Raw genomic sequence first — 26887 nt, 5'->3', positions numbered from 1 at the left:
TTAAGAGTACTCACTGCTCTCCCAGAGAACCTGTATGGTTTTTGTAACCCAGGTTAGGCAGCCAAGACCCCAACCGCAGGGCAGGGCCTCTGACAGCCCTCCTGGGCACCTGCAGCTGGCACCCGCTCTCACACATGCACACACAGTCACACACAAGTGTACACACACTCACATATACACACAAAAATACGTTTTTTTAAACTGTCTACATACATTTTTAAAATATATAATCATCTTAAACTGCCCATGCTTTGTGAACTAGGAATTGTACTCCTGGAATCTATTCCAAGGAAATAAGCAAGTACAGAACGCAGAGGACACAAAAGCCTTTATGATGGTGCCCTGTCTTAGGAAAAACTTAAGAACCCTAAATGTCCTGAACGAGACACCGCACACTGGCGCACGCCTTTAATCCTAGCACTTGGGAGGCAGAGGCAGGCGAATTTCTGAGTTCGAGGCCAGCCTGGTCTACAGAGTGAGTTCCAGGACAGCCAGGGCTACACAGAGAAACCCTGTCTCAAAAAACCTAAAAAAAAAAAAAAATTCTTGTAAAGAGAAATTCCTGCGTTTGCGACCAGCCTGGTCTACACAGTGAGTTCCAGGTCAGCCATGGCAGCATGGAGAGACCACCCTGTCTCAAAGAGAAAAACTAAGGAGAATCATAGATTTATTTTTATTCATCTGACTGTGCTCTGGATTGAGCCCTGGGGCCTTAGCGCTTGCCAGAGAAGCACACTCAGTCTGAGTCCCGACCCATAAATCTTGTTTGTAATAATGGAAATGATTTCAGATCATCAATAAAAGTATTTTCTAAATTATCTGTGTGAGACAGTCTGTCCCGTGGCAGAATGACCTGTAAGTATTGTTTAAATTACAAAAGCAGAAACAAAACTTGAAGAATACATACAAATTTTTTTCCTTATTTGTTTTCTAACAAACACCTGAGTCTCTTTCCTTGGCCAAGTCCAGGTCCTGTGCTCACTGAGACACTCCTTCTGTCCCTTTGGAGATGAAAGTCAGCGCACCCTCCTGCTTCTCCAGTAATTGAGTTTACGGGAACACTTTCATCTCTCGCATTAATCACCGGTGCTCCGGGAACACTAACTTAATGTGTAACAGACACGGCGGCTCATCTGCTCATTACCGGGGTCTGCTCACATAGCATGAAGGGGCTTGGTTTCTCTTCTGTGCTTTCCCTCTTTGAGGCAGGATCTTGTGTGACTTCCTCATGCTGGCCTCAAGCTGCCTCTGCACAATGATAACCTTGAGGCTCGGACCTTCCTGGGTGCTGGGTTTACAGACGTGATCTGCCACCCTGGTTTATTCCATGTGGACACTTGAACCCACCGCTCTGCACGTGCTAGGCTAACTCTACTGTACTGGCTAGTTTTTGTGTCAACTTGACACAGCTGGAGTTATCACAGAGAAAGGAGCTTCAGGTGAGGAAATGCCTCCATGAGATCCAATTGTAAGGCATTTTTTCAATTAGTGATCAATTAGTGATCAAGAGGGTAAGGCCCCTTGTGGGTTGGACCATCTCTGGGCTGGTAGTCTTGGTTCTGTAAGAGAGCAGGCTGAGCAAGCCAGGGGAAGCAAGCCAGTAATGAAGATCCCTCCTTTCTGACCTGCAGGAGTTCCAGTCTTGACTTCCTTGGTGATAAACAGCAGTATGGAAGTGTAAGCTGAATAAATCCTTTCCTCCCAAACTTGCTTCTTGGTCATGATGTTTGTGCAGGAATAGAAACCCTGACTAAGACATCTACCAACCAAGCTACATCCCAACCCAAAAGAAGTAAAAGTTTACCATCACACCTGACAGCAAGGGAAGGAAAATCTATAACACTAAGATACGTGGTGCACAGAGCAGAGAGACAGACGGTTCTAGCTGACTCTCAGGATGTTCAACTGCTGGTCCAGTCCTCAGTCAGAAACCCACATCTCCCCCTCTGTTTTTATAAGAAAATAAGGGGGGGTCACTGATGTGACTGTATCATTAGTTGTGAAAATTTATAGTGGAGTGGAATTATCAGAAGAAAATATCCAGCCTAGAGAAATAGGAATAACAAAGGCAGAGTAGTAGGGAGAGTTAAGGTAAGAGTTGAGAAGGCAAGAGATTGTACAGTCAATTAACTGTTCCATGGGTAGTACAATTTGAGAGTAATAACATCCATTTGAACAGCAATTAATTAATCTAGTTAGACATTATGCTTTCCTCACTGTCATGGTACTTTCCCCAAAGCTCAGCAGTCAGTTGCGTTGGCAAAAAGAGTCCATCTGTTGCTGGAAGGTCCCAAGTCTGTCTTCTTTGGTTCAGCGCTTGTCTCAGGAGCCCTCAGTCAGATGAGATTTTTGGAGGAAGGCAGCTGTTGTTGTCTGTAGGTTCCAGGAGATGGCGCTGTCTCAGATGGCTCTGTGGCAGCAGGCCCCTTGTAGAGATAGACCTGTAGAGTAATTAAAACAAAGGAACAGAACACCAGCAGATGATGTCTGCATAGGGTGGATAGCAAAAGTTATGCCTGCAATGGTTTGCTTAGGAGCACATCACGGTCCATTGTGGGTGGCTAAGGAAGAAAAATATCATGTTAATTGTGTAACTGGGGTAGTTCTTCTGTAAAAGAATCCCAGTTATTAATTAAGAATGGGTTGATTTTTGAACCTTAAAGGAAATCTTAAACAAGGTGAAAGACTTGTTGGACATATATCATGAATACTAGAGAGGGAAAAAAAGTATTTAGAAAAAGAAGCAAGAAAATTTTGGGGTTGAAGAAACACGATTCAGGTATTCCTGTGGGGTAGCACAGCTTCAATGCAGCTTTCAAGGGCTTATCTGGATGAAGGGGGGGACTTTGTACCCAACAACCTTTCTTCCCCCTGAATTTTGTCTAGGAAAGCAGAAAGCAAAGGGTTAAGTGAATGTCTTTTTAGCCAAAGTGCTGTCCGGCCTCCAAGGTTGGATGTACAGACAGATCCAGAGTGAGGCAGAGTTAGCGCGTCCACTTCCATCGTCTCCACTTTTTTTTTAAAAGATTTATCTATTTATTATATATAAGTACACTGTCTCTGTCTTCAGACACACCAGAAGAGGGCATCAGATCCCCATTACAGATGGCTGTGAGCCACCATGTGGTTGCTGGGAATTGAACTCAGTACCTCTGTAAGAGCAGTCAGTGCTCTTAACCACTGAGCCATCTCTCCAGCCCCATCTTCTCCACTCAACTCATTTTTTTTTTTTTTTTTTTCCGGAGCTGAGGACCGAACCCAGGGCCTTGGGCTTGCTAGGCAAGCACTTTACCACTGAGCTAAATCCCCAACCCCTCAACTCATTTTTTAAAAGATTTACTTATTTACTTATTTAATGTAAATGAGTATTTTATAGCTGAACAGATGGTTGTGAGCCTTCGTGTGGTTGTTGGGAATTGAATTTTTTTTAGGACCGCTGCATGCTCCAGTCAACTCCACTCCCTCAGTCCCTGCTCGCTCCGACCCAAAGATTTATTTATTATTATACATAAGTACACTGTAGCTGTCTTCAGATGCACCAGAAGAGGGTGTCAGATCTCATTAAGGGTGGTTGTGAGCCACCGTGTGGTTGCTGGGATTTTAACTCAGGACTTCAGAAGAGCAGTTAGTGCTCTTACCCGCTGAGCCATCTTCTCCGCTCTTAAACCCCTCCTTCTTGTATAGGAGAAAACATTTAAAATTATTTATCAGATGTATGACACAAGTTTACCTTATGGCATGGTTGCTTTTATTTTTTTTGTAAGATTTATTTTGTCTTTATTTTAAGTGTTTGAGTGTTTTATCTTCATGTCTATACATGTACGCATGCCTGGTGCCTGCAGAGGTCAGAAGAGAACTTCACATTCTCTGGCACTTGGGTTACAGACAGTTGTGAGCCGCCATGTGTGCATGCTAGAAGCTAAACCCAGGTCCTCTGCTAGGGGCCAGTGTTTTCAGCCACTGAGCCACCTCCTTAGAGTAGTTCTCCTTTGGGACATCTCTGTTCTGTTGCTCTCCTTTGTGGAGGATGCCAGCATTCTCTGCAGGTGGCCCACGCTGCTTCAAAGAATTGCTTCCTCAGCATCTGGGTGTAGACTTGAGGCTCTGAGCAACATCTCCACACTAGGGGTAGGGATGAGGTGACAGTTGGGTGCGGCTGCTTTCCAACCTTGGCACATCACACTCCCAGGAAGTGGTATCTGTCTGAGCTCTGGGCTCAGTCTTAAATGCATTTTAATAAAAGATCTCTTGAAGACAGTGGAGTGGGCATTGGAATACTGTCCCCAAAGGTTCTTCTTCAGCAAAGGTTTCCAGGCAGCTCAGCTCAGTCCTGCTTTCTCTGGGGAGTCTGAGGTTCTACATTTTGGTTTTGAAGTCCTCTGCCTCCTTAGGCTTTGTTGGAAGGGGGTGCTGTGCTCTCAAAGTGGAGGATGTGGTCCCAGGTGGCCACGTTTTCCAAACGCGTGTCTTCCTCTGGCTCAACCAGATCCCTGAGTATTCTTAGCAAAGCAAATTGGTGTTGCCAGCAGTGGCTGGTGTAGAGACACCCTCAGAGGTGTCACCAGCAGCAGCCGGAGGCATTCTCCTAACCTTTCAGGGATCTCCACTCAGTCAGCTGTGATCCTTGCTTAGTATGAAGCTGTTAGCTTTTGCTTTGTTTGTTTAAAGATATATTTATTTTAAGTATGTGAGTACACTGTTGCTGTTTTCAGACACACCAGAAGAGTGCATCAGATCCCATTACAGGTGGTTGTGAGCCACCATGTGTCTGCTGGGAATTGAACTCAGGACCTGTGGAAGAGCAGTCAGTGCTCTTAACCATTGAGCCATCACTGTAGCCCTGTAGCCCTGCTGTTAGGGTTTGCTAAAGGACATTTATTTCAACAGACAGAGGAATGCGTTAGTGGAAGGACATGGGGGGAAGACTGATGCATGCATAAGGCAAAGACATCTGGATTTGCATTATTTTTTTGAATTTTCTTTCATTTTATTTTACAGGTTTGGGTGTCTGCCTGCATATATGTCTGTGTACCAGGTGTGTGTCTGCAGCCCACAGAGGCCAGAAGATGATGTCAGGTCTCCTGGCACTGGAGTTACAGATCATGAGGGTTTGGGGAATCAAACATCAGTCCTCCGCAAGAGTGAACAATGCTCTAAACTGCTGAGCCATCTTTCCAGTCCACTGTGCACTGGTGTGTAGGTTAGAAAACTTGTGGGAACTGGTTTTGTCAGAGCTTGATCAGGTTACCGGGCGTGGCAGCAAGTCATCTCATGGGCACCAGCTCTGCTTTTATTTATTTGGTTTTTTGAGACAGGGTGTACTGGCTGGTTTTGTGTCAACTTGACACAGGCTGGAGTTATCACAGAGAAAGGAGCTTCAGTTGAGGAAATGCCTCCATGAGATCCAGCTGTGGGGCATTTTCTCAATTAGTGATCAAGGGCCCCTTGTGGGTGGGACCATCTCTGGGCTGGTAGTCTTGGGTTCTATAAGAGAGCAAGATGAGCAAGCCAGGGGAAGCAAGCCAGTAAAGAACATCCCTCCATGGCCTCTGCATCAGCTCCTGCTTTTTGACCTGCTCGAGTTCCAGTCCTGGCTTCCTTGGTGATGAACAGCAGTATGGAAGTGTAAGCTGAAACCCTTCCTCCCCTCCCCTCAACTTGCTTCTTGATCATGATGTTTGTGCGGGAATAGAAACCCTGACTAAGACACAGGGTTTCTCTGTTGTAGCTCTGGCTGTCCTGGAACTCGCTCTGTAGACCAGGCTGGCCTCTAACTCAGAGATCCATCTCTGTCTGCCTCCTGAGTGCTAGGATTAAAGGCAGATGCCACCACTGCCCAGGAAGCTTTGCATGAGTCACCACAGAAGGATGTCAGGATGTAGTAGAATATAGGTGTGAAGGGTCAAGCTGGAGGCCAGTCAGCACAGGTAGAGCAATGGGTCCAGAAGCAATAGAGGGACTCTGGTGTGGAGGGGAAGTGAGGAGAGGTGATCTAAGATGACATTTTTCAGCTTGAGCAACAGTGGCAGAAGCTGTGTTACCAGATAAAAACTGCAAACGATGCAGATGGCGTAAAAAATAAAAAGGCCCTGTTAAAATCGGTGGATGTGAATGGCAACAGGCCAGGACGACAGGATGGTGAGAATGACAGTGAGTGGATTCACATACCTATGCCCTTGGAAAGAGAGGAGCTAGCATGGGTGAGTTCTCCAAGACTGGTGGGTGGGGATAGAAATAGCAGGATGGTGGTTGGAGTGAGCTGGCTGGTGGGTGGAGACAGCCGGCTGGTGGGTGGAGACAGCCAGCTGGTGGGTGGAGACAGCAGGCTGGTGGGTGGAGACAGCAGGCTGGTGGGTGGAGACAGCAGGCTGGTGGGTGGAGACGGTCGGCTGGTGGGTGGACACAGCCGGCTGGTGGGTGGAGACAGCCGGCTGGTGGGTGGAGACAGCCGGCTGGTGGGTGGAGACAGCCGACTGCTAGGTGGAGACAACAGGCTGGTGGGTGGAGACGGTCGGCTGGTGGGTGGAGAAAGTTGTTTTTAAGTTGAGAACAGGTTTAGTGGAAAAGGTCAAGGACTAAGAGGCCTTTGGGAGCCCTGGGACTTCTAAGTTTAATGTTTTATATATGGCATTGGGAGGTGTTGACACAGTGCTTACACAAAAGCTTGGCATGTGTTTTCTCTTGAAATGTGTGTTGATGTTAGGCTTCTCACACATCAGACAAGCACTGTGCCATGAAGAAACTTTTCTACCTGCAGGAACAGTGTTGTTGTTGTTGTTGTTGTTGTTGTTGTTGTTGTTATATGGATGTTTCTCATGCAGTGACTGATACACCAAAAGAGGGTGTCCGAGCCCCTGGAACTGGGGTTACAGATTGCAGATTGTTGTGAGCTGTCATGTGGGAGCTGGGAACTGACCCAGACCCTCTGGAAGAACAGACAGTGATCTTAACCACTGGGCCATCTCTCGGGCCACTTAGTTATTCCTGTTGCTTTAAAAGAGAAGACCTACATTTTTCTTTCTTAGATTCTCAAGGTTATCTGTGTTCTCTCCATAAAAGTTAAGAAATAGACCCAGTTTTTACCATTTTAGTGCTATTTTTACATATTCCTGCACACTTGTCATCCATGTGTGAACAGATGGCAAATGTTTGTCTTTTTAAAAAAGTTTCCCAGAGAGGCTGGAGAAATGGATCAGCTGTTAAGACAATTGACTGCTCTTCCAGAGGTCCTGAGTTCAAATCCCAGCAACCACATGGTGGCTCACAACCATCTATCTGTAATGAGATCTGATGCCCTCTTCTGGTGTATCTGAAGACAGCTACAGTGTACTTACATATAATAAATAAATCAATCTTTGGGCCGGAGCGAGAAGGAAAAAAAAATTTTCCCCAGGAGTTTAGAATACTCTAAATCTTCCTAAGAATATGAAAAGAAGAAAATAAAGGTGAGAGAAAAAAATGTGGACTGACAGTTTGCCAATGTATTTATTAATCCCTTTATTTACTTATTTATTTACTTATCTATTTTGAGACAGGGTCTCACTATATAGCCCTGGCTGTCTTGAAACTCAATATGTAAACCAGTTGTATTCCCAACTCACAGAAATCCCCCTGCCTCTGCCTCCAAAGTACTGGCTTTGAAGGTGTGTGACAATGCCTGGCATTTTACCGGTTTGTTAGTAATCTGCTGTATCCAGCATTTCCTCCCACATAAACCGCTCAGGCAGACGGAGCTCCAGCACCTGGGCTTCCCGAGAGTCAGTCCCTGGGGCTGGAGACGGCTCAGTGGTTAGGAGAACTTGTTACTCCAGCAGAGGACCTGGGTTCACCAAATGCAGGCTTACCATCATCCGTATTTCAGTTCCGGGGATCGCATGCACCCTTTTGACCTCCACAGACAGGCACCAAGGACCCATGTGGTGTACAAACATGCAGGCAAAACACTCATGCATATAGAACATGTATTTAAGATGTGCTAATATTCAGTATTGTCTCCACGGGTCAAATGCTACACTGCTACATATATATTCACATTTGCTATATTCCAGTGAAAAGTAGAAAGCATTTCAAGAAGAAACCACAATGCTAGAATAAACACCTGACCCTTTGGAAAATGTGATGTATAACTCTCATGTTTGCTACATTTACAGAAGAAAAACATTTTCTGGTAGGAGGACCAGTTTCACCCTGTTTTCTCATGCGTGCTGAAGGAGTGGCGCTTCGGGCAGGTGAGCCTGCTGAACTGCCTCAGAGCTCAGCACTGAGAGGTCTAGAGTTTACGAAGCACTCCTGGCTCTGTCTCCCTTTTCTCCCACAGCTTTTCACGTGCCCAGTTCCCTTTCCATGAGTGAATAAAGTACTAGCAGGAGCCAGGCGTGGAGACCCATCCTGCAGCAGGAGGTGGGTGTGGTGACCCATGATGCAGTCCCAGTGCTGTGGACTGAAGACAACCCGCTGATCAGTCCAGCTAGCTGAACCAGTGAGCTCCAAGTTCAGTGAGAGACGCTGCCTCAAAAAAATTATATTTACATACATATACATATATATATATGTATACACACATATATATATATGTATATGTATGTATTTGTATGTGTGTGTGGGTGGGTGGGTGTGCGTGTATTACCACAACAGAGTGTATACACACACACACTGTTGTGGTAATGCACACTTTTAATCACAGCACTCAAGGCAGAAAGAGGCAGGTAGATACCTGATTTCAAGGCCAGCCTGGTCTACAGAGTGAGTTCCAGGACAACCGCACACATAAACTCTGTCTTGAAGATATAGATAGATAGATAGATAGATAGATAGATAGATAGATGGATGGATAGATAGATGATAGATAGATAGATAGATAGATAGATAGATAGATAGATAGATAGATAAATAGATAGATAGATAGATGATAGATAGATGATAGATAGATAGATAGATGGATGGATGGATGGATGGATGGATGGATGGATAGATAGATAGATAGATAGATAGATAGATAGATAGATAGATAGATAGATAGATAGATAGATAGTTGGATGATAGATACAAAATAATAGTAAGAGATAGAAGTTGGATTTGGGTTCAGAGCTTGCCCCCCTCCCCCTGCTACTCCCTAAAGCCGGGGAAAGCATTGAAGAATCAGTCAGCAGACGGCTCTAAATGCTGAGGTGCCCAGCTGAACATCATTTCCGTGATGGATGAGCACGTGTCTTTGTAATTGTGGGTGTAGGATCAGCCAAGAGTAACTGTTAAGTAAGAGCCTTGGCGATGGCTCAGCTGATGGAGGTGCTTGTGTTTAAACCTGACTGGGCTGAGTTCCAACCCCAGGTCCCACAAGGTGGCAGGAGAGAACCAGCCTGGAGAGCTGTCCTCTGGCCTGCATGTGGCCACAGTGCACAATAAAATAAAAGCAGTGGGTTTCAGGCCAGCGAGAGCCTATCTTGAAAAATACCAAGAAGTAAATAATTAAATGAATCTGTTCCTGGAACTGATGTATAGGAAGACCCTGGAGGTGGGCACATGATCTGGCAGGCGATCAACCAACAGGATCTGCCAACGGGATCTGTAAGGTGAATCCTAGTAACCTAGAGGAGAGTTATCTAGTTACCAAGAGAGTTACCTAGTTCCCTGCTTAGAGAGCCCTCAGAGTGTTTGTCCAGCAACAGGGACTGGCTGGGTCAGAGCCTGGTGTCTGGGTGGGCAGTCACTTGCTCACTGAGTTGGTTCTTCATGCTAACCTTAGATTCCAGATCTTAATAAAAACTGAACGTCAGCTGTCAAGAGGTGGTAACGTATGCCTTTAATCCCAGCACTTGGGAGTCAGAGACAAGCAGATATCTGTGAGTTTGAGGTCAGCCTGATCTACAAAGCAAGTTTCAGGACAGCCAGGGCTACATGGAGAAACTCTGTCAAAACAAACCATAAATCCCTAAGAGTCTATTGCCCAACACTGAACAGCAATTGTTAAAATGAGGTCATCTTATTTAAACTCCCAAGCAAAGCTTTACATAATCACTTGGCTTCTCTAACTCCTGCCCCATGTCACCTGATAGTTTTGTTTTCCTCAATTCCTTTCATAAAGACTTTTTAGAAGAGGCCTCCCCTACAGCCATGCTCTCCCGGAAGCCCAAGCTCTCTGAGGGGTTCCCTGCAGGTTAGATGCAGGGAGCGGGCTGCAGAGGTGCACACTGCCTTCCTGGGAGCCCGGGTTCCTACTGCTGATTCAGGAGTCTCAGGCTCAGGAGCAGATGCACGCATATTGCGGGTCATCTGTCTTTCTGTGTCTGCCATTTCCTCTCTCCAGCCACAAAGAGCAAGCGATGCGCCATGTTCTATTTCACTTGACAGTTTGCAGGGACTCCTGGCAGCTTTCCTGTTTCCACCAGCAAATAATACAAGTTACTGTGGAGGTTTGCTGACATGATGAAGCTGCTGGTTGGTCTGCTGTCCTGCACCAGGTGTTGCTGGGGTCCTGCACCTGCCTTTGCCCCCACCCCCCACCCCTGCTCCTGCAAGGTGTCTGTTGGCTGAACTTTTGTCATGCTGTGTTAGTTGGGTTGTTACTGGAGGACATAGGGCAAAAGGCCTGGGTCCAGGAGTTCACAAGCCCCAAGTTGAACCAGTTAAAGACAATGGTGGTAAAGGCAGAGAACGATTTTACTACATAGACAGATTGGACAACAGAAAAAGAGGCTCAGTGACCCCAGGTCCATCTTCCAACAGACTAACATGATTTTGTTTTGTTGGTTTTGTTGTCTGTTTTTGTTTTTTGTTTTTTGGTTTTTTTTTTGTTTTTTTGTTTTTTTGTTTTGTTTTTTTTTTGTTTGTTTGTTTTTTGAGACTAGTCTTCTCTGTGTAGTCCTGGCTGTCCTGGAACTCACTCTGTAGACCAGCTTGGTCTTGAACTCACAGAGATTCGCCTGCCTCTGCCTCCCCAGTACTGGGATTAAAGGCGTGAGCCACCACCACCCAGCAGGCTGACAGGATTTAAGGAATGGGACTGGAGAGATGACTTAGTGGCTATGAACGAACGTTAGCTGTTCTTCCAGAGGAACCAGGTTTGTTTCCCCAGCATCCCTGTCCAGTCTCACGACCTGGAACTTCAGTTCCAGGGGGGCTGGCACCATCTTCTGACCTTGCTGTGATATGTGGTTGCTTCCAATTTGACCGAAAAATAAAGGCTAAAGGGACAGAGTAGCAGAGATAAGTCCCAGGGGACTGTTCACAGTGAAATGGGGGGTGGGGGGGAGCAGTATCAGTTAGCCGAGGCTCTTGAGAGGTTACGTGGGAAAGCTGGGATGGCCTAGGAAAGTTGGAAGCTGGGATAGCCTTGGAAATCCTTGCAAACAATCATTTCTTTCATTAGTCAGAGATGAGTCTGCCTTTGGGTTAGGGATAGAGAAATCCTGAAATTGTCAAAGTCACTGTGTGGCATTAAGAAAGTGACAGAGAAGGTATCTGTACCCTAGGCTAGCCTCAAAGTTTCCATTCTCCTGCCTGTGCTTCCTGAATACTTCCTGTGGCAGCATGCCTAGCCTACAGGCACTTGAATGTGGAAACCTGTATTATCAGCTGAGAGAGGCGTGGGGTGAAAGGGTCTGTCCACGAAGAAGGCAGACATCAGGGCCATGAACGGCTTAAGGACTGGGAAGGCACAACTTGACAGAAGACTCTCCTAAAATGATGCTTTTAGGTTGTCTTGCTCTATATCCCAGCCTAGCTTTAAACTGCCTACTGTAGCCTGAACTGATCTCAGACCAGCCATCTTTTCTCCCTCTGACTCTTGAGTTCTAACATTTTAGGACCATGCTGCCTAGTGAGCTGGCCTTTGTTGTTTGTTACACTTTTAGGAGTGATACATTTTGACCAGTGACTTTTGTAGTTTATACACAAATTCCAGGATAAGCCTCCAACTTCTCAAACACTTTTCTTTAGAAGAAACACACTATGTTGCTTAGTCACTGTTGTTATTATTTTTAAGCGGGGTTGAAGAGTCAGGCTCAGGGGCCAGTCTTGGTCCTTTGCTCTTGGTCACCAGGACCTCTGCCTGTTCTCTGGCCAGGGTGGAGCTGTTGGCTCAACAGTTCATTAAGGAATTCCTGTGATTCTTTACTGCAGCCTGGGTTGGTTTTAAATGCTGGGATTAAGTGAATAGCCTTCTCTTGCTTTTGTTGGTATTGGCATGTGGAGACTCAGTTAGTGCCCTTAAGTGACTACTAGGAATTTAATTTCAGCTAAGTACTGCACTTCTCAAAGCAACACCAAGAGAGGGAGGGCTTGTTCTGGGTCCAAGAGCACAAACGGAAATATTATGCAATGTTTGCTTCTCTATCAACACTGAGGACACAGAACATCAGAGAACCTGGGAATAAATGTGAAACGTTAGAATGTTTACAGGGGTAGGAGTGGGAGGTAATCCATCGAAATACTTGTGCGGCTCTCACCCCTTGTCTTAAGAGACCAGTGGAAGTGGCTGTGAACACAGAACCTGCCCTTCACTCAGGCTGTTTTGAGGCAGGGCTTTACTATGTTACCCTGGCTGGCCATACTACCTCTGAGTGCCAGGTTTATATGTGGTGCCATATACCCAGTGCTTTTACTTGCTCATTTATTTGTGTGGGCATGTACCTGCTATGATGCATGTGTAGAGAGAGGTCAGAGGACAACTTTGTGAGTTGGCTCTCTCCTTCCACTGTGTGGATCCCAGGTCATCAGGCAGCAAGCACCTTTACCATTGAGCCATCTTGTCTGGCTGGCCTTCAGTTCTTGAACATTAATTTCTTCCTTTCATGCAACTGCCACCCAAACTGCTCCATGCAGCTGAAATCCTCACCATTCATTCTTTGAATTCAGCTCAAAACAGCCCCTGCTCTTCCCCAAGGTAGGTAGGATCACATGTTCTGGCATCTATGCATTTTCTTCAGTGATGACTGAAGAGACTTCTTCATAGCTTATTCAAGAGCAGAAAACATAGTAGGTACTCAATATTAAGTATCAGTTAAAGAAAAAATAAGCCAGGGCTATAGATCAGTCAAGAGCGCTTGCCTCTCAGGGTTGGGCAGGGGTGGCAGGGCGGAGGGGGGGGGGCGGTGTTGGGGATTTAGCTCAGTGGTAGAGTACATGGCTAGCAAGTGAAAGGCCCTGGGTTCAGTCCTCAGCTATGAAAAAAAAAAGTGCTTGCTTCATGCACTAGGCCCAGGTTCAACCACAGCACCCCAAGAAAAAAAATCTAGGTGTGTGTGTGTGCATTCGTGCACACGCATGCACACTCATGAGTGTGTATGCATGTGCACACTCACTCTGCACAGTAAGGCAGTCCTGCGGTCCCAACACACAGATGGCTGCAGCAAGAGGATCAAGGGTTCCAGGCCAGCCTGGGCTACATGGTAAGACCCTTAGCATTTTTTAAACATATTGCTTCATTGTTTTGTTTGTTGTTGTTGTTTTTCTTTTGAGAAAGTAAAACTCACTATGTAGACTAGGCTGGCTTCAAACTCACAGAGATCTACCTGCCTTCCAAGTGCTGGGATTAAAGAAGTTCACCACCACCCCTGGCATTCCACTCCTCATCAGAGCCCTTCAGGTAGATGAGTCCTTTGCTGATGAAGAATCTAGAGATATTAGAAGTGTCTTATCCAAGATCAAAGTCAACAAACACATTGTAGGGATTGGAAAATTCCACTTTTATCCTCCTAAGGCCCTAGGTGAGGCTCAGAATTAAACTGATATGAGACAGATTAATAAAAGAAAGCAGAATTCAGGCTTTACATGAAATGGAAGGAGCCTACATAAGGAAATGCAGACCTGGGCTGGAGATGGCTCAGTGTAAGAGTGAGGAGCTGAGTTTTAATTTTCAGCATCCACTTAAAGCCCCAGGCACAGCCATGGGCACACCTGCATTTATTTCTCTAGGCTGGTATTCTATAGCATAAGTTGTTGTGGGAAATATTAAAAAGAACAGCAAGTTCCTGCACTACACCAAGTTACTCTCAGCCCCGGTTGTCTCTCAGGCCAGGTCTTAGCTCGTGGAGATTCTCTGACTCAGAGCTCCAAAACCTCTCCACCCAGCTCGCTAAATTGCCACTGGTGGGTTGTTACCACATCAGCCCCATGCTTCAAATCCCCCGCAGTCTTTGTGGTGCACATCTGGCAAACCCATGCTTTCTCTCTTGCACCCAGTCGAAACTCATGAAGGAAAACACCACACAAACTTAATTCAGAAACAATGGTAACTCAATCACTGGGTGCAACAACTAGAATCCTAATCTTGTAAGCCATATTAAATCTAAATCCTCCGGTGGTGAATCTGCCAAGATTTGCCATATGAGCTGGGAGATATTAGTAGCTACATCTTGTCCTCTTGCTTTCCCTGTCCAAAAAGGTTCCTAACTCTCTCCTGAGTCCTCTCTGCCTCTGTCCAACCTGGAAGCCCTGCCTACTCAACCTATACCTGCTTATAAGCAGGCAGCTAGTCAAAACAAGATTTAAAAGCAAAATTCCCAGGGAGCCCACATTAGACAGAATTTGAGTATCCTATAAGACATGTTAGAACAATATATCTTTACAATATTGATTTAACTGTCAATTTATAAAATTGGGATTATTTATTTTTAGAATAGATTTATATATAGATTCTGTCTGGGGAATTTCACCCACAGTTTGGAAATAGTATAGAGAAAATTAGTCACTGACTCCAAGTAGAGAGAGCAGTGGTATTTACCTGGTATGATCAGGTATTAATTAATAATGTCTGTAGCTCCAGGTAGAAAGCTCAACAGATAGCTAGTGTAACAGGTATTAATAAAATTAGTGTCTGTGGCTACTGAGCTGTGTGCCCTTCATTCAGAAAAAGAATTTGCTAGGCCTCTGCCCTGGGCCATTACTTTCCAGTGTGATGAGTCCATCTCATGAGGTACACCTGTGCCTGTGTGGGACTCTCAGTTGTCGGACCAACATTAACTTAGTGGTGAAATTTATGAAAAAAGGAAGGTCTGACTTTTGGGAGACGAGGAGGCTCATCTTTCAGGGCTGAAGAGAGAGGCATCCGAGCGTCAACAAAACTGACTTTATGTTCAAGAGGCCGAGCAGTGAGCTGCCTTTCCACTTGCTCTGTGCATTCACAAATAGGATCCTTGAACTCATTCTGGATGGGCCATAGTGGCACAGGACATTGATCAGCACACAGGAGGCAGAGACAGGTGGATCTCTGTGAGTTTGGGGCCAGCCTAGGCTCCATAGTGAGACCCTGTATCAAAACAAAGCCCCTGAACAACATTCTTAATCTACGATTGAGGCCTGGTTCAATAGTGTAGTCTTGCGTAGCATGCTCTCAGCCCTGGGTTCAGCCTCTAGCATGGCACTTCTAAGTGGGGGTATGGGAGAAAGCAAAGAAAGAAAGACCATAGCCACACACTCACACCCCACTCTGATCCCTCCAAAATGACTAAGACCTACTAACTGTGTGTGTGTCATTGGGATGCTAAGTGTCTCCCCGCAGGCGAGTAGGGCTGAGCATTGGGCTTACAGCTAGCTGCTCTGGAAGGCTGTGGGACTTTAGTGGCCTTGGTGTGAAGAAAGTGAGTCAGTTGAGGTTGTATAGTCTGGTCCCACTTCTGTCCTGGTCTCAGTCTGGTCTCAGACTCCTGACTGTGATACAATGTAACGAGCTGCTTCCCACTCCTGCAAGGTAGAGCCCCTCCCAGATCAGATGGAATGTATCCTTTCAAACTGTAAGCCAAAATAAAACCTTCCCCTTTCAGTCCTCACTTGTAGCTGCCTGAGGCCACACTAACTGGGTTCTTGAGTGGGAGGCCGGAGCTGTATGGAAGGAAACAGCGAGAGAAATAATGGAGGCCAAGACATGTTTCTGTTCAAGGCCCCAAGTTTACTAAGAGTCTGTGCTTATGGGAGGCCCATTCCTTGCCAATCCATTATTGGTGCCTGTTGCCAGCCTGTAGGCGATCTGCTGGATGCTGAATCCAGGAATAGCTCAAGGGCCTCTCAGCAGGTAGCACTGTCTTGGAGCAGAGCAGTGGCAGGTGACAGAACAATAGAGCCATCTAAGCGGCTTCAACATAGGTGGTCTCATACTCAGTGGCAGCAAAGTCAAAGTATGAATCAGCCTGCTTCAAGGCTGTGGAAGGCTACAACTTGTCAGAGATTTGATTACAGCACTAAGAAACATCCCTCATCCATTGTATATACAACTTGGCTGTAGAAAAACACATCTCTACACTCAAATACCTTAATCTTCTAAGTGGGAGTTTCCTTCTCAGAGACACTAAGACACAAATGCAGCCAAGCAGGCATATATAGAAACCATTTATTTTCATTTATTAAATGAATATGAATTTATTGATCAACATTTAAAATAGAACTTCTGCAAAATCATCTTGAAAAATATACATTTGTTTAGATCCATACATACAAATGCAGCTGAAACCCTTGGGCCCACCCAGACTTGCTCTCTGTATGAACACAATGATATCCATGGTTTTGTTTCAGGACCAGTGGAATTTTTTTCTTCTTCTTCAATACAGGGTTTCTTTGTGTAGCCCTGGCGGTCCTGGAACTTGATCTGTAGACCAGGCTGTACTCAAGGATATCTACCTGTCTCTGCCTCTGTCTCTCTGCCTCTCTCTCTGCCTCTCTCTCTGCCCCTCTGCCTCTGCCTCCTGAGTGCTGGGACTAAGGCTGAACCACCACACCCACTCAGGACCAGTGATATTTGATCAGAAGAATCCCTCCCCCCCGCACCCCGAGTCCTTGGTAACTACTCTCGTGCATTACTTTTAGGGTTCCCCACGTACTGTACCCATTTCCCTAACTATAGTGGCCTTCTACTGCCTACGGTAATTATATTCAGCAAAGTATGTGCTAGATAAGATGGGAAATTAAACAGAGAATTCCCATCTGTTCTGTGGAGTTCTGTGATGACGCTGGTGTGTCAGGTGCACTTATACGAGCTGTGGCGTGCAGGACAATGCAGCAGCCATTGGCAAAACCCTGAGCCAAAGGACAGAGAGCCACTGGCCAGAGCACAGGTGGCAGCCAAAGCAGACTAGTAACACCAGGATAGCAAGTGGGTTCTGATTCCTTCTTACCGGGTTGGGGGAGGGAAGGAGGTGTTCCTGTGTTAGTCAGCCGTGGATTTCCCATTTTCTGGGATTTATTTATTCGGTTTGCAAGCTGTAAGTCTCCCCCACTGCTTCCTTTTCCAAGGCCTATGAGAGACCTTTGGTCCCTTTGGAGGGAGAGTTCAAAGCTGCTCTGATTTGGTTTTGATTCAGTAAGAAACAACATAGAAAATGGCTAAACAGAAACCTGTAGGGATGAATTTGATTTTCACCCCTCCCAGTGAGAATTTTACATCTAAAACGGAAGCCTGGAACCAGCTCGGAGCAGACCGGATCTCTCCCACCACCTCACTCTATTTCACAGCATAGCCATAGATGTGGGGCCGCACCAATGTCCAGGAGAGGGGGGCCTGGATGTGCTGTAGCTTTAGCTTCGAGAAGCTGGCCTGCTCTATGGTCTTCCAGCTCTCTCTCGTCAGATTGCATCCATCAAAAAAAAGGAACCAGACAGGATCCAGGACCTGCTGCCAGAAGTAATTCCAGGTAGACCGTTCATCTGCCACGTGTTCCATGAAGTAAAAAGCCCCTCCCTGAGAAGAAACACACACACACACACATTTTAAGGATAGTGTCTTTGGGAAATCCACTTTGTAAAATGCCTCAAGTTTCAAATTCCAGTGGCTGGAGGCTGACTTTGAGAAGACACAGGTAGGTTAAAATGGAGTAAGGCATTATCTGGGTAATGTCGTTTCAAATTCTGTCACATTTTATACAGAGCTAGCTGGGTATGAGAGTGCATGCCCTGAATCTGCACACAAGGGAGGCTAAGGGAAGATGACCTTAAGTTACAGGCCAGCCTGGCTACAGTGGGACACTGTATTAAACTTTTTAAAAGGAGCAGCCAACCTAAGCAATAGATGTATTTTTGCGGTCATAAAGAATTCCTGATACTGAAAGTGAAAGCGCTGAGTATGAGTTCTCTCCCCTCTCTGCTTATCACTCACATCCCTCCACTCTCTCCACATCCTTCCACTCTCTTGACAGTATTATTTGTAGCAGAACAAACCTGTAATCCCAGCACACAGGAAACAGGGCAGGGGCACTGCTGTAAGCTGGAGGCCAGCCTGGGTTACTGCAGTTAGTTCAGAGCCAGTCTGGGTTACATAGACCCTGTCTCAAGACAAACAACATTGCTTTTTTAGTTTTCTTACCTCCTCTGGTTTTGCTTTATTTTTGATACAGGGTCTCACTGAGCCATTGTAACTTGTTATGGGCCTGACTGGCCTTAAAAACTCACAGAGATCCACCTCCTTCTGTCTCCTGAGTGCAGGAATTAAAGGAGCTATGCCATCAAGCCTGGCACCTCACTGTTTTTACTTGTGATGGAGCAGAGCCCAACATGACAGCTTGTAAATGTCAGAAAGAGAAGCTAAGGCTCTGTGTGAGGCTCCAGAACTATCTCAGCCACATCTGTCTTAGAAAGTTCAGAAAACACGTAGATGTTTTTTATACCAAATCACTGTAATTCCAGCACTTGGGAGGTCGAGGCAGGAGGATAAGAAGTTTTAAGTCATATTCATCAGGACATTGAATTGGAGGCCAGTTAGGGCTACATGAGACTCTACCTTAAAAAAACAAACAGAAACCAAACAAACAAAAAAAGGGTTGGAGAGGGAGTTGAAACCATCCCAGGTCCAGGGATCCAGTGTTCTCTGACCCGAGGGACCTGCACACACATGGGGCACATAGCTCATGTGGGTGTGCACGGGCACATAAATCCCTTTAAACAAAAATCGAAACAAAAAGAAAGCCAGCCACTATCCTATTATATGTAAACTTGCAAGTTTTTCTAAAATCAAGTCTATAACACACACTATCTGTAACCATCTTTATTTTACTTCCCATCTGCTAGGCTCTCCCCAGTGTTCCACTGTAACAAGCATTAACATCCACCAATCTTGAGAGCACCTGTAATTGTTGCCAAATAGATGCATTGTTAAAAAGCAATGTTGAATTACTAGTGGGTGGTCCCTTTTAAATCGCCTTGGTAGAAGTTTTCAAAGTGCCCTTTGTGAAAACTGAATGGCATTTACACTATCACGAGCAATGGCTCTGAAAGTGCCCATTTCCAATAAAGGGCTGGCAAACCACCTCTTCCTACCCCTCCCCTGCCAATGTTTTTGACAATGGGTCTTGCTACTGTAGCCCAAGTTGTCATCAACTGCCTTAAACACACATGTGTGCATGCACACACATGAACTGCACACCAATTGTAGTACAGGGGAGTCAGAGACAGGTAGATCTTTAACACCCTCTGGCCACTCAGCCCGGCCAACTTGGTGAGTTCCAGACAGTGAGTGATTCTGTATCAAGAGTGGGAACCGCCTCTGAGAAGTGACAAGCCTGCAGTTGTCCTCTTACCTCCACACAAACTCCCTCACATGTGCACTCAAATACAGGACCAATCACATAAAAATATGTATTTAATATCCTTAATAGATATAAAATCTTTTACTAGAAAGTTTATGTTTCCCTGTAGGTCTCTTGATATCCATTATGATTTTGCTAATGGAAATAATTGCTTTTTTCCTTACTCTGATCAGGGGTAAGTTTTATTACAATTCTATTAGCTCAGTGTGGTGAGTATCACCTGTAATCCTAGCTCTGGGGCTGTCAGCAGGAGGAGCAAGGTCAGCCAACACACATACATACATAGGAGGCCTCTTTCATGTCCACACCAGGACTGAGTAGGTGGAGCGCATACAGAATAGAAATGGACAGCCAGCTTGGGCTATATAAGACCTTTTCTCAGGCAGAGAGAGAGAGAGAAAGAGAGAGAGAGAGAGAGAGAGAGAGAGAGAGAGAGAGAGAGAGAGAGAGAGCCCTCTCTACTGAGGGCAGGTGCCTGACTGGCTGAGCTATCTCACAAGTCTACCTTCTGCCTCTTTTATCTTTGTTATTGTTGCTTCTTGTCTTTTGAAACAGTTTCACAACATCACCCAGGTTGGTCTAGAACTCACCACTTGGCAAACTAACTGTGTAGCTAGCTGCCCTGGAATTCTCCATCCTCCTGCCTCCACATCCCTAGTGCTGGCTTTACAGGTGTGCACCACCACACCTGGCTTCTACCTTGAACTGCCAGGGCCAGCCCCTGCTTTTCTTTCCTGGTGGCTTTTCTTGAGGCAGCAGAAGGGGAAGTGTCGGAGGGGGCATGGCTTGGTCTTAGGAGATATTTAGAGTTGCTACTTAATCATAAAATATTTACCTACCTTAAGTCTAAGTCACTTTGCTACTGTGGCTGGCCTGCCTGAGTCCCTTTGAGACCAGAAACTGCCTTCTCTGGCATTTAGCACCTCATCATGAAACAGCAGGGTATAAAGTAAAGGATTAATTGCTACAGACTTCTCCCTCTTCTCCAAATGCTTCTTGCTTTTCTATGGGAAATTTAGAGCAATAAACTGCTATTGAACCCAGGAAAAAAGAATCACATTCGCAGAAGGAAAAACTTTTACATGAGCAAATATGGATTAAACTCCCATAAATTCATATGCAGATTTGTGCACACACATTCCTAAATCTCCATTCCAACCACTTGGACCAAGCTTAATACTTATCTCATAATTACATACTTATATACACACACACACATACACACACACACACACACATCCATACTTACATATGTGTATGGAGCAAAAGACCAAGCACTAGTGCAGAAAGAAATCACTCCTTCTGGATGAAAAATGAGCTCCAACCCTTACTGCATAGAGAAAGAAAAGGCTTCTATACTTTTAATGCTAAATGAATTAAACCCAAGTCTGTAAGAAGAAAGGTTTGTTCCTTTAATAAGACTAAGCCTGCCTTTCTAAAATAAATAAATAAATAAATAAATAAAATCTGTTCTGCCCCATGGTAAGGAGAAGCCTGCCTGCTCCTTCTCCTCTCTGTAGCTTCTCCTTTTCTCCTTCCCTCTGCAGTCTGCATATTGCTCTTTAAATATTTGTATTCGTGTTATAATTTCTAAGATACTCCACTTTACATTCTCCTTCTACTCTTGCTCTCTCCTCCTGCTCTGACTTGACAATGCTCTGCTCCCCTCATTCCCAATGCTCGCTCTCCAATGTTCTATTTCCCAATGTGATCTTCCCAGCCTTTGGTACCTTTTCTAGGATAGTAGACCTCATGGTTTTTCCAAGCATCCCTCTTTTACAAAAGTTCACTAGAAGTTCAAACATAAATTGAATAAGAAGTTTACAACAGAGAATGTTTACATGCATATCCATTAAGAGTAATTATCTGGGGCTGGAGAGATGGCTCAGTGATTAAGAGCACTGACTGCTCTTCCAGATGTCCTGAGTTTAATTCCCAACAACCACATAATGGCTCACAACCGTCTTTACAGCTACAGTGTACTCATATGCATTAAATAAATAATTAATTTAAAAAGGACTTAATAGCAGTCCTATTATAAAAGAGCTTAATAATTACTAATATACTTTTAGGAATTCTTATAGGATCATCATTAAGAATTAGGAAATCATCTATTTGTCTATATAGCATCACTGCAAGATATCTTCATTTTTCTGCAGAGATCTGCTCAAAGTGGGTGGGCTAATACCTAGTGATTATTATATATGTTTAATAACAGGAAAAGCATATTAATGGCAGGAATCTTTCCTAAAATGAAATTCTCCTGGGCCTTGCCTGAAGAAGCAAATCAATGGCTTTAACAGTCCATGGCAGAACCATCTCAGGAAGATCACCTGCTAGTGTTTAGCTTCTCCTGGATGGCTCCTGGCATTGAAACTTTAAAAAAACAAACAAACAAAACACGAACCTTTTAATTCACTAACAAATTGTTCCCAGGCACTGGCTGCAAGTCTCTGTAGACACCAGAGCTGCATGTAGAAGGAATGGAGGAATCTATAGGAGCCACTTCCTAGACTGAATGGAGTTGTTTTAAAGATTGCATTATTTCATTACTATGCACCACCACTGCCCTATGAGCGCTGTCACTCTTAAGAGGAATCAATCTGACTTGATATGCAGAACACATAGGTCATGAAATAATGCTATTTCAAAGCATTATTAAACAGCCTCTGGGCATTTTCTAATAAAGAAAGAAACCCATCCCTTTTTGGTAAGCTCCCTTTTCAAGCCACTCTAGTCCTGGCTACCCAAAGGTGGAGAGTTTTGAGACAGAATTCAGATTTAGAGATGCAGTTACCACAAAGAAAGCAGATAAATTTAAGTAAGACATATGTTTATGAGCTTGTGAGATGCTTGGCGGTTAAGAGCGCTGACTGCTTTTCCAAAGGTCCTGAGTTCACATCCCAGCAACCACATGGTGGCTCACAATATGACGCCCTCTTCCGGTGTGTGTGAAGACAGCTACAGTGTACTTACATGTAATAATAAATAGATCTTTGGGAAGGTGGGGGAGGGGGAACAGAGGGAGCTCTGAGTGGGTGTCAAGATTTGGAAATCTGTGTAGCTAAAAACACAGGGTGCATGAGACAGCTGAGGAGGATATAACATGGAACGAGAGATGAGGAAGGGACCCTCAGCATCTAGGGAGCAAAGAGGTGGAAATGTTGAAGAGCCTGACCTTGGTGGAGTGTGGTGGTGCTTGAGACCTGAGGAAGAGCAGACAGTGGCTTACAACCACCTGTAATGAGGTCTGGTGCCCTCTAGTGGTAAGTCCGAAGACGGCTACAGTGTACTTATATATACTAATAAATAAATCTTTGGGCAGGAGCGAGCAGGGACTGAGTGAGCAGGCCGACCGGAGCGAGTAATCTCTCCAGCCCTGGCTGTATATTTCTTATCATCTTTGAATCTGCAACCTCCTTCCAAAATCGTAAACCTCGGCTTCAGGAGACTGTGGGAAGGTTAACTGCAGCTGTCACCACGCCCTGGCTCTATGAGGCTAAGGGAGACAGCCCAGGGCATCATCTGTGAGATTAGCAATCGCTTAAAGAAGCACCTGGCAAAGCCCCAGTTGCCAGGCAGAGGAGGAAGGGATCCAGGTTGGGCCCCAAGACTCTGTCCCTTTCTTAATTTTGGTTTGCTTTATTGTGTTTTAAAGATTGGGTTGGGGGGACTTGCTATGTAGTCCAGGGTGGACTCTGACTTGAGACTCCCCCTGTTTGTTCCCCTCCCCCAGCACCAAGACTCTGGGTGTGTACCCCACTCCAGGTGTGGCTATGGGTGTGGCTATGGGTGTGTACACCCCAGGCCAGGCTAAAGATCTTTACCTACTAGTTGTTAACTGGTCTGTCATTGCATTGGAGAGACAGTGCTAAGCCTTTGATGCATCTGAGGCTTTCTTCCCAGGAAACTACAAGAGAGTGTGTGTGTGTGTGTGTGTGTGTGTGTGTGTGTGCCTGTATGTGTGTGTGCATGTGTGTGAGAGAGAGTGAGAGGTGTGAGTGTGTGTGTGTGTGGAGGTATGAGTATGTATGTGAGTGTGTGTGTGTGTGCGTGTGTGTGTGTGTGTGCCTGTATGTGTGTGTGCATGTGTGTGAGAGAGAGTGAGAGGTGTGAGTGTGTGTGTGTGTGGAGGTATGAGTATGTATGTGAGTGTGTGTGTGTGTGAGAGTATATGTATGTATGTGAGAGAGTGTGAGTGTGTATGACAGTGTGTGAGTGTGTATGTGTGTATGTATGACTGTATTATGTGGGAGTGTGCATATGTGTCAGTGTCACCTCCCTACAAGTTCTCAAATCAATAAGCTGAAACATTAAGATTATCACACTTCAAGTTCAGCTTTGTTCAAAACAAACCCATTTAACCTGATAGTCACAAGTACAAAGAATTTCTTCAGACTACTAGAAAGGCTCAAAGTGGCTGTTGCTCTTGGCTGCACAGAGTTCAGCTCCCTGGCTGTAACCCCTGTTCCTACCTTTGTCGTGAACAGGTTAACATTATTTCCTCCGCACCTTTCTCTTTTCTAGCCTGGAGAGATCAGTCGTCTTGAATGCTTTGTTTGTTTGTTGTTTCTTTCTGTTGGGTGGATTTTTTTAAAGTTTTTGTTTGTTTTGATTTCTGATAAGATTTTCCTATATAATTCAGGCTGGCCTTGATCTCCGTGTATAGCCCAGGCTTGCCTTCGCATCCTTCTCACCCTCTGAGATCCTGAGACTGTCAGTGGGTTTCTATGTGTGGTTTGCCACACCCAGCTCTTGATGTTTGTAATTGTTACAGAGTTCCTGAGGGTGATAAGCTCCCATCCACACATGGTCTCTTTCCAGTTTGCAGTACTGCAAATGCTTCTTTAATGATCATCCTTGGGGGGGTGGGGGAGGGGGTGCTGGAGACATGGTTAAGAGCACTGACTCCTCTTTCAGAGGTTCTGAGTTCAAATCCCAGCAACCACATGGTGGCTCACAACCATCTGTAATGCTATCCAATGCCCTCTTCTGATGTGTCTGAGGACAGCTACAAGTGTACTCACATACATAAAACAAATAAATCTTAAGAGAGAGAGAGAGAGAAAGAGAGCACCCTTGGGTGGACGTGTTTTACATATGTGTAGCTATAGATGAATCTCTAATAGAGATAGTGCATTCACTTGATGTTTTGATGTTTCTCAATGAGGCTTCCAAGCCCCTTCCTGTATGAGGGGGTCCTTACCAGATACCCCCTCCCTGCCCCCAGCACTATAGACTGTGAGTCTCTGAGACTGTCCGAAGCAAACACGGCCTTACAGTCTGTCTCATGATTGTCTGCTTTAGTTTATACTCTGGTTCCTGCCCAGTTGCTCATCTTTTTCCCTGACCCATTTCAAAACACAGAACCAGTATCCTTAGTGACCTGTAAATTTTGCTTGTTTTATTTTGGAGACATGGTCTCTGTGCATCGCTGGCAACCGAGCCCTCGAGCTTCCAGAGATCCACCTGCCTCTGCTTCCCATTGCCTGCCGGGACTTGGAAGGTTTTTTTTTGTTTGTTTGAATGAGTGGGTGACCCCTCAGCTGTTTCTGGGAGCTTCTTTACCAAGTTTGACATCTAAACTCTCCACAGGCTCTTCCCCCTTTGGCAGTTTAGAACTTTCTAGATTCTGATTTGTCAGCCCTTACTCTCTTTTGCAAAATTCTTCTGGAGTCATTTGGTATTTTTGTTTTGTTTTGCTTTGTTGTTTGTTTGTTTGTTTGTTTTGGTTTAGAATCCACCCGAAACTGATAGGAGCACCCTCACTCCTAGCTGCAGCTAGCCAGTCCTCACTCCTGCCACTCACCGGCTTCAGCACTCGGCACACCTCACGCAGAATCTTCTCCTGGTTCTTCACCGAGCACAGCACCAGGGTGCAGACCACCACGTCCACAGAGCCATCGGTCACCTGGTGCATGTCCTCCCCGGCTGCCACCACGAAGCGCTCGAACTGCAGCTGCCGGTTCTCTGCGACGCTCTTGAACAAGAACTTCTCGAAGTTGGGGTTGGGGTCGATACAAGTGACCCTGCACCCGGGGGGATAGAACTTGAAGTTGGCTCCGGTGCCGCAGCCCACCTCCAGCAGAGTCAGCTTCCCCGAGGGGCCGGCGAACTCCTGCAGATTGCTGAAGAGCTCCCGCTTTTGGCTCGCCATCTGCTCATTGTACATCACGGAGAATCGCTTCAGGAAGTAGGGAAAGCACTTTTTGCATACCCAGCTCCACAAGCCTAGAAGGTTCAGCAGAAACATGGGAAGCGCCAGGGTACAGACCACCAGCCGCAGGGCCAGGACGGCAAGCGTCATCTTTGCGAGTAGAGGAGAAAGGGCTACTGCTTCCCCAGAAGTGTCTCCTGGGGAAGGAGAGCGCAGGCTCCTGGCCTCGCTCCAGAGCCAATCAGAGAGGAAGGAGGCGCCGGCTGAGCGGGGGGGGGGGGGGGGGGGGGGGGGGGGGAACCAAAATAGCAGAGCCGGGTAGGGCTCCGATTGCGGCCTGACTCCCACACCGTCCATCCCACCCCCACCCTAACCCCACCGGCCGGCTAGCAGTTGGCCGGCTCAGTGATCCAAGACTGCCACCTTCCCCCCCCACCCCCCATCCCTTTGGAAGGTTGCAGCCTGAACCCTGACCCTGGTCCTGCCTGGCTTTGTTTGGGTCTGGAGGCTGCAGCTAGTTTCCGGCCGCGGTTGGCTAGTGCACAGTGTGTACTTTCGCATCACCCACCCAAGCCTTTTTTAGGAAGAGGAGCAGGTCAGCGCACCAGGGAAGATGGCAGCCGAGACCCCTTTTCATCGCAGGCTTATTCTTCCCTTCTCCTCTTCCCACCACACACCGCCCCAAAACCTGTTTTTGTGTAAAGGAAGTGAAAGGAAACCCTGCCAAGACTCACCCAACAGTTTCTCAGTTCCCATTCTGAACTGAGCCTTTCATAAGTTAATTATTCATCTGAAGGATCTTTGCTGTGTCACTGTTTTGAGCTGTTTGACAGTTTAAAACGCAACTGCCAATCTTATGCTTGGTTATTATGTAACTCCGCCCATTTAAAGTAGAGGTGCTCAGGATAGTCCCCGTTTGGCTTCTGATGGGCTTTATAAAATAGCTTCAATCTCCAGTCTTTTTGGTTGGGGTTTTTTTCTGGGTCTTGCTCCTTAGCCCCAGCCGGCCTTGAATTCTCTTGATCCCTCTGCGACTTCTCAAGCAGCGCTGAGATGGCAGATCTCTGTCACAATGCCCAGCTGCACTGATTTCGGGAATTGTTTTTTGAGTCATAAATTCACAAAGAAGATAAATTACTTTTTAAATTGTTTGCTTCCATATTTCACATATGGTCTTACAGGTGGTAATCGAGTTAAGAACTGTCAACGTGATTCTATGATTCTA

The 26887-nt window shown here is 45.8% G+C and overlaps 1 protein-coding gene across 4 annotated transcripts; it reads right to left on the bottom strand.

Annotated features, from left to right (window-relative positions):
* Positions 1–657: 657 nt before the first annotated feature.
* On the bottom strand, positions 658–26514 carry Mettl7a1 (methyltransferase like 7A1). 4 transcript variants are annotated; one of them, XM_006521389.1, is made up of 3 exons: positions 26397–26514; positions 25315–25736; positions 16308–17665 (listed from the first exon to the last, which is right to left on the bottom strand). In XM_006521389.1, exons 1-3 carry the CDS (start codon positions 26416–26418, stop codon positions 17429–17431), a joined length of 681 nt encoding a protein of 226 aa, XP_006521452.1. In that variant the 5' UTR covers positions 26419–26514; the 3' UTR covers positions 16308–17428. The 4 variants fall into 4 exon arrangements, with proteins under 4 accessions (XP_011244030.1, XP_006521452.1, XP_006521453.1 ...); XM_006521390.4 differs by lacking the exon at positions 26397–26514 and adding an exon at positions 26268–26356; XM_011245728.2 differs by lacking the exons at positions 16308–17665; positions 26397–26514 and adding an exon at positions 658–2441 and having other exon boundaries at positions 25315–25915.
* Between the last annotated feature and the right edge of the window lie 373 nt (positions 26515–26887).

The sequence above is a fragment of the Mus musculus genome, chromosome 15 (genome assembly GCF_000001635.26).
Source record: "Mus musculus strain C57BL/6J chromosome 15, GRCm38.p6 C57BL/6J".
Lineage (NCBI taxonomy): Eukaryota > Metazoa > Chordata > Mammalia > Rodentia > Muridae > Mus > Mus musculus.
Note: the sequence above shows the minus strand (reverse complement) of the source record. Positions and strands in the feature narration are given on the sequence as shown.

Bases quoted from the DNA above. Each gene is read 5' to 3' on its own strand.
- Mettl7a1 (NM_027334.3), bottom strand. From the start codon at position 25,812: ATGACGCTTGCCGTCCTGGCCCTGCGGCTGGTGGTCTGTACCCTGGCG. The intron at 17,666-25,314 runs GTGAGTGGCAGG...GTTTCTTCTCAG, and splicing joins TGTGCCGAGTGCTGAAGCCG to GGAGGGGCTTTTTACTTCAT.